Source organism: Triturus cristatus, chromosome 7 (assembly GCF_964204655.1).
Source record: "Triturus cristatus chromosome 7, aTriCri1.1, whole genome shotgun sequence".
Classification (NCBI taxonomy): Eukaryota; Metazoa; Chordata; class Amphibia; order Caudata; family Salamandridae; genus Triturus; species Triturus cristatus.
Window position 1 is genome coordinate 1324366344 of NC_140590.1, and position 13538 is coordinate 1324379881.

The 13538-nt window shown below is 46.8% G+C and overlaps 1 protein-coding gene across 2 annotated transcripts in view; it reads left to right on the top strand.

Moving 5' to 3' along the window:
* TCTN3 (tectonic family member 3) overlaps positions 1–13538 on the top strand; it is a 781719-nt gene that overhangs the window by 635987 nt on the left and 132194 nt on the right. The window contains exon 13 of one of the 2 annotated variants that reach the window (XM_085618938.1): positions 10245–10448. The exons of the other annotated variant lie outside the window; for it this stretch is intronic. Within the exon in view, the coding sequence (XP_085475064.1) occupies positions 10245–10259 (15 nt within the window). The 3' untranslated portion in view covers positions 10260–10448. Of the gene's footprint in view, positions 1–10244; positions 10449–13538 lie in introns of those variants that run through there. 2 annotated transcript variants of the gene reach the window in all.

A 13538-nucleotide genomic window follows, 5' to 3' on the forward strand; every position in this document is an offset into this window, starting at 1 on the left:
TGGAGACCCTCACAAATCAATTGAATCACTTTCGCATTAAAATGACTTCTGTTTTTACTCCAGATAACTTGTGGCAAGCCAAAACGAGGAAAGAACTCCTTCAGGAGTACCTTTGCAGTCGTAATGGCTGTATTAGCTTTATTGTGGTAAGCCTCAACCCATTACCTAAATGCACATACAACCATTAAAATATACTTAAGTAAATAGTCCATCTGAAGGACTTCAAAAGGAAAAGTGGGTGGTGCAAAATTACCAGATGGTGTTGGGGTACCCTTCCCTGGATTATGCATCATGCAGACCATGCAATATTTCACTAAATGTGCAGCTGTCTTAGAGCTATTGTCATTCTGCCATACAGGGGCTATCAGCTTACAAATGCCCTTGGCGCGAATATGAGCTGAACCATGTGCCATAGTAACCACAGGAAGAACATATGCATCTGGCAACATCCATCTCTGTTTCCCTGATTTATCGATCCAACATCCTTCCTTATTAAACTGTGCTGTACTCTCCTGCCATTTCACTAATTCTTCCATTGTGGCTACACTTTCAAAGGTATTCTCAAACATGACAACTTAAGGTACCCACCTAGCTGGACCTGCTACAAACATACGTTTCATCTTTGTTCGGGCTGTTTCCTTACATGTCTGATCTGCAAAAGCATTTCCTCTACCCACGTCATCAGTAACCTTCCAATGGGCTCTACATTTAATTATGGCCAATTTCTTGGGGAGCGTAAAAGCGGACAAAAGCCTCTATATGAGGTGCCCATGCTGAATCTTGGTGCTATGGAAAGTAAGGAACCCTCTCTCTGCCCAGAGTCGTCCAAAATTGTGCACGACCCCTAAGGCATACTGGCTGTCAGTATAGATGTTGACAACCAGTCCCACGCTCGGTTCACAACCTCAAATAAGAGCAGCGAGCTCAGCAGCTTGAGCTGACTGATAGGGGACTTGTGATGTTTCTACCACTGTGTGTAATGTAGTGACAGCATAGGTTGCCGTTGTGGTGCCATCTGGTAATTTAAAACTAGAGCCATCGACATATAGTTCTCCTTGGGGGTCAGATAAAGGAGAATCAGTCAGATCTACCCGTCCCTTCACCTCTCCTTCCAATCCGGAAGATACAATCATGTTTATCGACTTCATCGTTCTCAGAAGGGAGGGGTAGTAATCTGGCCTGATTCAGAGCAGTACATGTCTTAATTGTAATATGCTTAGCAAAGAGGGTCAATTCATAGCCGGTGAGACATGCACTGGTGGGGTGCTGTGTTTTTGTCTTATTCAAAAGTATATCCACAGCATGGGGTAACATAACTGTGAGGTCAGTATCAAGCACGAGCCCAGCCAATTGTCTGATTGAAGTGGCCACAGCCGCTACCGGTCTCAGACAACTCGGGAGGGCCCTTGCGACCAGATCAAGCACAGCCGAGAAATAAGCACATGGCCGTTGCTTACCCCCAACTTTTGTGTTAGAACAGAAAGCGCCCAGCCTGCCATCTCGTGGACATAAAGCACAAACGGTTTGCCATACTTAGGTGATCCAAGCACTGGAGCCGAACAAAGTGCAGTTTTCAATTGCTCAAAAGACTGCTGGCATTCAGGCATCCAAGGCAAAGGCTCATTCACTGTTTTCTTTGTTAAAGCAAGCAAAGGTTTAATTAGTAGGGAATAGTTAGGTATCCACTGACGACAATAGGAAGTGATGCCTATAAAAGCACACACATCTTTCTGAGTTTGTGGAATGGGCATTTTAACCATGATGCTGATGCGCTCAGCGTTCAACCTCCTACCCGCCTTCTTCAGTAGATGACCTAAATAGGTGGCCTCCTGTCGAAAATACTGAAATTTAGAAAGGGAAACCTTATGTCCATGATGGGCCAAATGCAACAACAATTTGACTGGACAGTCTTTGCAACCCTGTTCCGTATCAAAAGCAATAAGGAGGTCATCAACATACTGCACTAATAAATTACCTGGAGGAAGCAATAGTGAATCCAATTGACTCTTTAATGCTTGACTATGAATACTAGGAATCTCAGTATAGCCCTGAGCAGCATTACAGAATCTAAAACTCCTACCAGCCAGTGTGAACCCAAACAAACATCTACTGTCTGGATGGATAGGGATACTAAAGAAAGCAGTTTTCAAATCAATAACAGAGAAGAATTTAGCGGTAGAAGGAATTATTGTCAAAAGCGTAGTAATATCAGGAACCACCAGGAACTGTGGAACCACTATTTTATTAATCTTGCGCAGATCAATCACAAAGGGATAAACATTATCAGCGTCCTCAGAGGAGCCTGAGGGTGCCTTTTTAAGAATCAGAAGAATAGGACTATTACAAATATTGGCAGACGTTTCCTCAACTACTCCCTTTTGTATCAAATCCTGAATAATCTGAAGAAGAGCCCATTCTCCTGCCTATGGTATCTTATACTGAGGAATGTGAGGCAAAACAACATTCTCTTTAACTTGTAAAGAAACTGGTGGTATATGCAACAGCCATACATCCTTGTCACCTATAGCCCATAGAGTGGGTGGGACATCAGCAAATTCAGCTGGGAGGGTGCATCCTGAGACAAACGCTGTTTAGTACTCACATCCAGACCCATAGTGATATAGACAACTGCAGGAGAGCAAAAGATAGGAGCATTCAACTTCTTCAGCAAATCCAAACCCATCAAATTCTCACCACAGTTGGATGTCAACAAAAACAGAGATTGCACAATAAAAGGACCAACAGTCAATGCAAGGGGGTGTGAAATGGGGTTTACAACCGGTACACCTGAAAACCCTACCAAAACATTATTGTGGCCAGATAGGGCTGCCCTAGGGACCATATGTCGAGAAACAGAACTCTTTGTCGCACATGTGTCCACCAAAAAGTCCTTAGTCGAGCCTTGCTAATCTGCTGGGACATAAGGGCCACGCTGATCGACAGGTATCTGAACTGGTCCCTCTCCCTGGCTGTCCTAGCTATAGGACATACCCTTCACCTCATCCATATCGTAATTATGATGATAGTACTGGCCATCACAAGGGTCATCAATGTAATTATTATCTGAGCAACCCAGTGAAACCATGGCATTCTGAGCTCTCTCAGTTGCCCTACCTCTCCCACCAGAACCTCGGCCTCTAGGAGCTGCAACTTTCTGTAAAAGCACAGGGCACTGGCTACCCCAATGACCTTTCTCCTTACAATACACACACTGATTTGGCCCTAAAGGTGTCGTTGAAGGCTGCCTACTGGTACAAGGAAGTTGTCTAGAAGGACCACTTTTCCCCCTACTGTTTTCCCTAAACGTTTACTGCAACAACTCATTTGTTTTTAAATCCTTAGGTTTCTTATCAGTCCTATCCTTTTGCTCCTGATCTCAATGTTCGTAATACGGAGCCATAGTCAAAATAACGGAAGGGGAAGAGGTGGACCAAGTACTCTCAGATGCCTGTAAACGAGTCGTAATTTCAGGAAGAAGATTAGAAATGAATCTGTCAATGAGCAATCAAACTCCACCCTCAACAGACATATCTTGACCACTATAGTTCTAAAACTTATCTTCAAACCGGGTAAAGAAATCAGACACACTTTCATCCTTCTTCTGGCGACAAGCCGTCAATTTGTCCCAGCTTACCATCTTAGGCGAAATAAGGGAATGCATATATGTAATAATACGACCTGGCAAAGCAAGTATATTGGCTTGGGGTTTATCACCTAGCTTCCTTTCCTGATCCTATCTTTTAATCACATCCCACGGACCACCCAACTCCTCGACATGGTTCTGAGTATGAACCTGTCTCCAAACATCAACCCGAACGAGGAGACATAAAAACATTTCATTATCAGCAAGAGTCATTACAGTAGAAGAGGCAGCCTCTGTCAATTCTTTATAAACCAACTAAGACTTATCAATATGCAATTGAAATCTCCTATATTCACATTCAATTCCAGACTCTTGTTTTTCTCTATTATATGCCACAGCTTTTTGCGTTAATATTTGCTTTTTCCCCTTCTGTGCATCTCTTTCCATCTTTAATTGTCTCTGTCTAGCCTCCTTCTGCCAAGTTATGAGGGAGTCAAACATGGTGTAGCGATCGTGGGCTGCGTATGGGGGGCAGGGTATGCGAAACACGCATTCCCCTCATAGAGCTGCCAAGCGAGAGACTAGTTGTGACAGTGTGGAAGGCGCGCGACCACTGGGGGGCACACGGAGCACAGGGAACTACCATTCCCAGCAGTCCTATTCCTGGCGCACCGGAAGCAGACTCCGGCATTACGGCCCGCGCGGTAGCTACAAAGCCCCGCCTCTGCAGAGGCTCGGGGCTTTGCAATCTCTTTGCTTCCAGCGTTCCGAGTGAGCGGAACATTTCCTCCCGCCTGTTTTTTCCCAGCTGCTTAGGAGACTGCTTCAGGGAAACTACTTTGCTATGCCCGGAGTCCCTGGAAAGAAAATTTACAGAGCGAAGCCGTCGGCCTTCAGAGACCTCTCCCCATCATGGCGAATCTGCTGTGTTGCCTGGGTGTGTTAAAAGCCTTCTCCTAATCCCCGGACATCACCGACATTACGACGCTAACGGGAGAACAGCGCAGGGGCGCTTCTCCCGCTATCTGTAATCCTACCTTTGGTTCCTGAACTTCCGCATGTTTTGGAGCTAGGCAGAGCGGAAGGTATTCCCCGCTGGACTGCCGAGGCTCCGTGAACTGCTTCCCCTTGGCCTCAGGTGGATGCTACGGCTCTCAACATTTCCAAGGCGCCTTGTGAAACAGGTATTTAGGTGTGCCCAAAAGATAAAGTCGCGCAGGTGTGCTTTTCTTGGCAACTCCTTTTGGTCTGTTTTATTTTGTTTGTTTTTCCTTGCTGCTGCTGATTTTGGTATTGTTTCCTGACACCGCTGCTGTGAGGTAACCGCAGCAACTCCTTTTTGTTCAGGATTGCTCGCTGTGACTCAACAGAGAGACTACAAGGGTACCAGTAGTAAGTAAAGGGTGTGTTTAACTTTAGAACAGACTGGTGGGAGTTGATTACTGTTCTGTCTCCTTCTAATCCCATGGTTCTTCTCTCGTTCTGTGCATTCAGTTATCATCAAGGGACCCCTACACGTCCCACGACACACTATATTACGGACAAATGAAGTAGGACTAGAAGGACCCGGCTTGGCAGCTGTGTTTATTGTTTTTTACACTTCCCCTTTCCCCAGGGTGCATCTGCGCATAGCAGTGTTTACTTCACTCTATTTGGGGCTGCGCTCAGGGGAATAGAGAGGCCTGTCTGCATGTCATTGTTCCTGCTGACGATCTTCCGAGGTTAGTGACTTTCGTTCATGCCAAGCTACTGACATCCGACACATGGACTGTGTACTTCCTTTCTTAAATAATTGCTCCTGTAAATAAATAATTTTTTGTTCATCAAAAGAGCCCGTCAACGGCCACTGCAACTCGGCATTGTCCCTTGTATATTTGTGCCATAATATACTAAACATAATAGGGCCAAGACCATGCTTCACATACATATCAAAATTAGGGCTACCTTCCGGAGGCGCCGGCAGAGCTTCTTCCAATCGAGCATCTGCAGAACAACAACGACAACACGATTTTACTGAGATCAGGCATTTTAAACGGAAAACAAGTTTGTTATTTTTACCTGGTAAAGTAGTTGCAAAAACAGTCCTCAGACCGTACCAAACTCAAACCACAATGGTATCATATCCCCAAAGAACGAAAACAAACTCACCTGATATCAGTAGCACAAACGGACCAGTTCTCCACTGCCGACTCTTCAGACCAAACGGTCCGATCCAAGGGTTTCGCCGTTCAGGCACCAGTCGGGGTGACCACTGGGTGAGGTACCATCCTGCAGGACAGAAGTAGCAGCTGTGAGCAAATAGTACTCTTCGTGCAAAGATCCCTGGACTGTCAGTCCAACCCGACGATGTCCTCAGCCTCCCCCCGTCTGCGGAAAGGGGTTGGCTCAATCACCTGAAAGAGTCCCTGTTCGGGCGCCAACTGAAGGAAGTGGCCCAATTAGGGTCACCCGGGTCACTAATGGCCACCCCTCAACCTTCCATACCTAATGAAGAGTCGGTCAGACAGTAGAAAATACTAACCAATAACTTTTTATTCATATACTCTCAGAGCGGAGCCCAGTCGGCCCAGTCACTAGCAGTGCTGCAGAGGGACTGAAACCAACAAGCATAGAGATACATTATGTACATTTCGTAATTGGGCTAAAACACGCCCACAGTGGAATTTTCCAGGCAGGTGCAGCTAAGCATTTGAATACAGAAAAAAACAGTTTCAGCGCTCATATCTTAGCGTTGTTCCATACGGGCCCGCCACCAGACAAGTGGGAGAGGGCCTTTAATTAGTGAGAAAGGTATGCGCTAATTGGAAGAATGTACTCATTATGGCAACAGACCTACATGGCAGAAAACAAAACTTATAATGGAGCATTTCTCTGAATTAAACTAGATCAGTTTCGAACGGCCTAAACTGACGCTTACTAAGAAAATTGCGCAGTGAATGCTAACTTACATTGGGCAATGCGCAAACGTGAACATTTCTAGTTTGACAAATATTTACTACTTCTTTTGGATTCTTATACAGCAAAGAAGCAAGAAAGTCAGTTAAGGACAGGTTCTGACTTCAGCTTTCAATTCACTGGCTTGAGCTAGCACAGTGAATAGGAGTTCCTAAGTAGCCAGTCATCAAATCCCAGGATTGACCTGATTTTAACAAATATGCAAGCTTTGACCATTTTCCCATGGTAAGGTAGATTAAACAGGGACGCTTACACATGTAGTGTAAAACTAGTATAAATTACAAACTGTATCATCTGAAACTGACCAGTCTCTTAATCATGTAGCAATACCCATGGAGCTCTTAGATGCACCAGAGAATAAAAAATATACAGGCTGTAAATAAATGGGCCAAGACGTTTTCCATTTGCCAAAGGTTTTGTTCATTTACTTTATTTATGAGTATAAAGTACACAAATACTCTTATATAGAGTCTTTTGGCACTAAACATAATGAATGTTCACAGAGAAAATACAGGAATGTGACTAGAGACCACAGTTAATTTGATGGTTAAAAAAACAGGTTCCAAGGACCTTTATGAATTTAATAAAGATGGCTTCAGGTCTCACATGAGCAGGTAAGGAGTTCCGAAGGAAGGCACCTTGAACTTAAAACGAGCATGCTCCTCAGGATTGAAGTCTGGATTTTTTTGCTACGGGATCCATGTTCGCCATAAGCTCTCAGGCAGTGTGTTGGAATACACTTGTTGAATTTTCTGAAAAGAATGAATTACTCACACCACAATAAACTTTATGCATTAAGCAAGCATATTTGAATTGTTCATTTAATATTAGGGAGCTAGTGAGGCTGATTGTGATAAGCAAGTACGTGGTCACATTTTTCAAGTTAACAAAAGACACACAATTTCAAGTTAAGCTTTATTTACACAGTGGCATTCTGAAGCCTTTTCCAGCTGATCCTGTCATTTGTTTTAGGTAAGCCTAGGGAGACTGAATTGCCAAAATTCAATACAGGCTGGCAGAAAGTATTTGCAACAGTGACACTGTGTGAAATGGGCAGAAAAGGGAATATTCAGCTTAGTATTTTTAAGTGGAAGGGGCAGGACTTAGAAATGGCTTAGAATCTAAGGTCAGCGTGGTCTCTAAGAAGGATTTCTAGGTTTTGTGCTGAGGAAACATGTTTTGAATACTTGCCTAGAGAAGCCTTGTTACCTATGGCTGCTTCAAACCAGCTTTGGTCTTGCTTCTTCTTAAAAAACCCTAACAATGATTTCATAATTCCTAGCAATCTACCACCTGGCATCTCAACCTTTTATCTTTTCAAAACTCTTAGAAAAACTTGTCCTCAATCTCCTCAAAATTGGGTTTTGTCCTCATCATTGCATCAAAAGAACTCTTACTTGTGTATCTAACTTTATCACAACTTGGTGCCATAACTAGCATTCTTCAGCTCTTTTTTTAACAACACATTTTATTGATTTTAAGAGTACAATGTAAAAGAAAATTCTTCAAAAGGCAATTACACAAATGAACAAAAGCAGCCCGTGCTCACCTCTTTTTATCTTCTTTGTTGTGCTGATGTCACCCCCTTCCACACCATGCCCTACAACCAACCTGAACTGAATGTATCAATAGCTGTGCTCAATGCTTGCCCCCGATATTAAAGCCCCTTTGATCAAATGTTGAATTGTTTTTGTGGGCAGCTCCTGTATACAAAGATAAGCTACTCCATACTCATGCACTGGTCTATGCCCTTCCCCATTCCTCTGCTGCTAAGGTGGGGTGGAGAGGGGGGCAGGGGTTGCTTTCTTTCCATCTACATGTGATGTCCCCTTTGGCTACTATTGAGTCCAATCGCAGCAGAACAAGCTTGTACCTATTATTATCTAGCCCTGTATTAATGTGTAGGATAATCATCTTGGTATCTTCAAGAATCCTCCATCCCAGCACTGCACCCAAAGTGGAAAGAATGCTTTTTCAGAAAACCCTTAAGGACCGGACAGTCCCATAGGGTATTAAGTACCCCTCTTGAGAGTAGCATCTGAGACATGTCGGTGAGGCCACTGCACCCATTTTCTATAATTTATTGAGAGTAAAGGGTGCACTGTGAAATATTTTTAGTTGTAACAACCCATATCTGGATGAAATGGCTAACTCCCTTCGCGGATATAAGGCCTTCTGCCAATTTCGTATCGGACAGGAATTCTAGATCGCCCTCCGATGCCTGTCTCAAAGCACTAAAGGAATCCAGCGTGCGTTTTACCAATGACCTGTAGATAAATGTAATTTTGTGGAGCAGTGAGTTCCCCAGACAGCAGCTTGGCTTCCAGAGGGTTGAAATTGGCCTGACTTTCTAAATCTGCAATGAATAGGGTGAGGGTATGTCTGATGATGTCTCTGTGTTCCTCGCTAACCTGGACAATTACGATTTACCAAGGAATACCAAGACATCATCAGCATATAATGCATTTCTTTCTGATCTCCCTGGGTGCCTATTCAAACCCTGTCATTTGAACAAATACGGTGATCCATTCTATCATGGCTTTATTGTCATTGGCATCAGTGCGGCATCAGTGGACAACCTTGTCTGTTGCCATTCTGCATTGGGCATGAGTACTATACTGCACTTCCCACTCTCACATTGGTCAACAGCCCTATCTATAATAGCATACCATATTTAATCAATTCAGGACCTACGTTCAGTTTTCTCAGTAAGGTGGACAAATAATTCCATCCCACAGAATCAAATCTCTTTTGTGTCTTGGCGAGCACAGCCACAGGCCTGTCAAGTAGGTCAGATAGTGCCAAAGCATTGTGTATGACTGTTTATTGTGCTATGTGGCACATTTCAGCAAAAATCAAAACTGATCCAGGGATACGATTGAAGAGATCACTTTCGCCAAAGCCTTCACAATTATTTTAAAATATGAATTAAGCAAGGATATGGGGCAGTAGGAGGAATAGAGGTCCGGGGTCAAGCTGGCTTGTTTACAGCTATTCTTTTCGCAGTGTGCAGGCCCGGTGAACAATGATCAACCACCGCACATCTCCCACCACAGTCTCCAGCACATTTTCAGGGTGCTGTTGGCTCACCGCCTCAATTATTTCGGCCCCCGTAAGGTCCTCCTCAAAGAAGGATTTCTCCTCCGCTGCAAGTCTTCTCAGCAGAAGATCTGACACAGAAACCCTTCACTGCTTTCCCTGGCACCACCAACTCTAGACAGTATATATCAGTGTAGTATTATGTAAATCTGTTATCTATCTTTCTCCCCCCTGTAATGACTGAGCCATCCTCCATCAAGATATATGGGGTTGTGACGGTGTAGATCCTGACAAAGGCGGTGGAGCATTTTGCTAGCATTGTCCCTCTATTAATAAATGCAGCAGGGTTTTGAGGCATGCCTTCCAAGCATAGTCATGTAATAACTGCTGTAGTGTTGTGTTAGTGTGTAACCAGTTACTTTGTGTCTTGGACTTTTGGGAGTGTGTGTATTGGGGCTCTAGATCCAGGATCTGAGCTTCTACTTTGACATTTTCCTGTTGCTTCTTAGGTTTGCTCTCTGTCTGAAAACTAATAATGTCACCCCTAAATGCAGTCGTGAATGCTTCCTAATGGGTCTCTTGAGACTCCACTGTTCCCTTATTTATAGAAGAAAAAAAAATAAGTTTTCAACCGCCTGTTGAACATTCTGCATTGTTTGTTTTGTAGGGGCCACACTCCTAACAGCCATCATAGCTTGGGGCAACATACACCTGCGCGAAAGTGCATCTCAAGAGGAGTGTGTTCTGAACTGCTTCTTTCCAGCATCTGTGTCCCAATAACCTTGTGTCTCTGTCTTTGGAAGAAGGAAATAGTCCAAACTGGAGAATATTTTGTGAGTCCCTGAATAAAATGTGAAGCTGCTTTGGCAAGGATGAAAAGTGTGCTATACACTGAACAGGTCTAGAGCCTGTGTGAAGCTAGCCATCACTGTCTTCTGACCTCTTGAGTTGGCAGTACTTCGCAACCTTTCCCGGTATGTGTTGACCACCCCATTCCAATCCATCCCCTAACCCCCAAATCACTGAATCCTCAAGGAGTCACAATAATAAGCTCATAATAACCTCCAGAATGTCGCGTCACTGACTGCAGGGTATCTGATAGAGACATCTAGCCGCAGATTCCTTAACTTAGAATATCCCCAGGCATCAGGCTGGATCCGGAATTTCTTTTGCAGCAGCACGTCTGCCCGCTGGGGCACGGCGCCACACGACCCCGCCCTGACGTCGTCCACGTACGTGACATCAGCGAGGTCATATAAGTCCCTCCCGGTCCTTTTCCGACGCTTCGCATCTGGAACAGTGTGCGATGCCTTAGGGCTTTAAATCTTGTACTTCCTGTTTGTGGCAAATTTCCGCGGCGGACCCACATCTTATCTGTATGTGGTGTCTGGGCGAGTCCCACGACTCCACAGACTGTGACGCCTGCCAACACCTCAAGCCGAAGCTTCTTTCGGCACGGCTGTCCCGGTCGGAGTCGTCTCGTCCCCCGGCCTCTTCAACGCAGTTCCGTCGTCGATCGCCATCTGGGGCCCGGGGCCGTCGTTCACCACTTCTTGGTAAGTCGCATGTTCCCGAGGTACTCAACCTCACTTTCATCTGTTGTCAAGGGCACTGGTTCCCGGAATATTCCGGCCGTGCGCCCCGACAGTCTCCCCTCTATCCACCCTATCCGGGTGCAGGGGCGACTCGGGCCCAGATGGAGGCCTATGCCAAGGCTCTGCAGACCTCCCTTGGGTCCTCTCCTGTCCCTGGGGCGTCCTCGAGGCCTCCGCTACCTGTGGGGTCCCCGACGGACTCGCCGGTGGGTTTGCCCCCGGCATCAAATAAGCCCTTGCCCTCCAGACCCGTCGGAGATGTGGTATCGTTAGGGCGCGGTCCGGCTGGGTCCCCCTCTACAACCCATTGCACCTCTGCCGCACCGCATAGTCCCATAGGGCTCCCTAACAGGTGGTTGCTGGTGCTCAAATCCTCGCTTTGTGCACGCCCCAGCCTTCTGGGCAGGCGGCCACCTGTCCTGAGCCAGGTTCAGCGCCGTTCCGGCGCCGTAGACTCACCTCCCCAGCTCTGCCTCCGCTTCTTTCTTCGGAGTTGGTGCCTGTTGTGGTTGAGGCTGAGTCAGTACCGGTGCGGCGCCAGAGGCTTGCCTCCCCGGCTCTGGCACCTTCTCCTTCTTCGGAAGGAGAGCTTGTCGCCTCCCCGGCTCTGCCTCCGCTTCTTCCTTCGGTGTTGGAGCCGGTTGTGGTGGAGGATGAGTCGGCGCCGGTACGGCACCGGAGGCTTGCATCCCCGGCTCCAGCGCCTCCTCCTTCTTTGGAGGGGGAGCTTGTCGGAGATTTGGCGCCGGACGGGCCGACTCGATGCCGGATGGAGCTGAGTTGGTACCGGACGAAGCTCGATCGGCGCCGACGAAAGTCATTTTGGCGCCACATCGATGCCGGGTTGTTGCCTCTTCTCCGGAAGCGTCCGGAGAAAGTTTGGCGTCGGCCTCGCGCCCGGCCATGCCGGATGTATTCTTGCCTTTGCCTCCCTTAGAATATGTGGATCCGGCAGGATCCCTGCCTCCTCAAGAGCACCCGCACCGAGCAGGCTCCTCGCCTCATCAAGAGCCTCGTCAGGACCCCCATTCGTCAATGTGGATCCCCTCAGCTGGGCATTGGTCGCACCCTCACTGTCTTGGGAGGGTTAGCTTACAGCCCTCACCTACTGATGAGCTACTATCCCCTCCTCGGAGGGCTACCGAGGCTGGTGCGGCTTTTCTCAGAGTGGTCTCCTTGGCCACTCGGATTTTGAACATGCAACCCCCTTCGGCGCCCTTGTCTGTGGACCCTTTACTTGATGTCCTTCACTGTGGGTCAGGGAATGTGGAGCTGCTTCTGCCCTTTGAAGCTTCTCTTTATGATGCCCTTTTGGGTACCTGGATTCGGCCAGCTTCCGGTGATCCGGTGGCTCGTTCGGTCTTGCACCGCCACCGTCCTGCTCCACTTGATACGGTCTTCTTATTTGTACATCCAGACGTTCAGGGATTAGTTTTACAAACTGCCTTCCCTTCCTTGCCCTGGCTAATGCTTCCTCCCTTCCGGGAGTCCAGATGGCTTGAGTCATGGGGTCGGAACATCTTTGCCTCCACTAGTGCTGCACTACGGTCACTAAATACTGTGTGTGTCCTGGCTCGGGCTACCTCTGCCCTGTGGGACTCTGCAGAGTCTTTGGTCTCCACCAGTACTGAAGGCGCTCTTGTTGACCTCATTCATCTTCTCCATGATGGCCGTGACCTTGCTGAGTTTACAATCCGCTCCGCCTTGGATACTGCTGATTCCTTAGGCCGGGCTATGGCTGGTCTAGTCGCCTTGTGGCACCATGCTTGGTTACGGGATAGCGTCTTCCGGAGAATACCTGGAAGAGACTTGTTGATTTATTCTTTGATGGGGTTTTATTGTTTGATGCTCACGCCGACCCGGCTGATCAGCGCCTCCTTGCGGGCCTTTGCCCACCCCTTAGGCCTGTGTTCCTCAGTCGTTTGTTCTGGGGTGGTGCCTTTTCATTCAGCATCCTTTTGATGCGGTATGTGTTTTAGGCTGGTAGTAAGCCTCAGGTCTTCCTTTCCCATGGTCAGGGGTGATTACCCTTCCATTTAGCCTCCTTTGGATGCATTATGCGTTTTAAACTGGCAGTTAGCCTACTGTGGCAGTGTTCCACAGATTGTTCCTCTGACTGTGGCTTGTCCTAATAGGTGTTCCCCATTGTTGGGGTGTACATACTCCGTGTGGGGTACTTGTTTGCTATCCTATAGCTCTGTTTATGTCAACTGGGACTAACAGATCCCTTGGCTTCTATGCGTCCTCTGGTGCCCTTTTCTGCCACTGTACAGTGCTCAATCTTATCTGCCGTTGTACGGTGCTCAATGTTGTGCCTTAGCGTCATCTTCTATACGTCATGGATCATGTTGCTTATGTGCTTCATT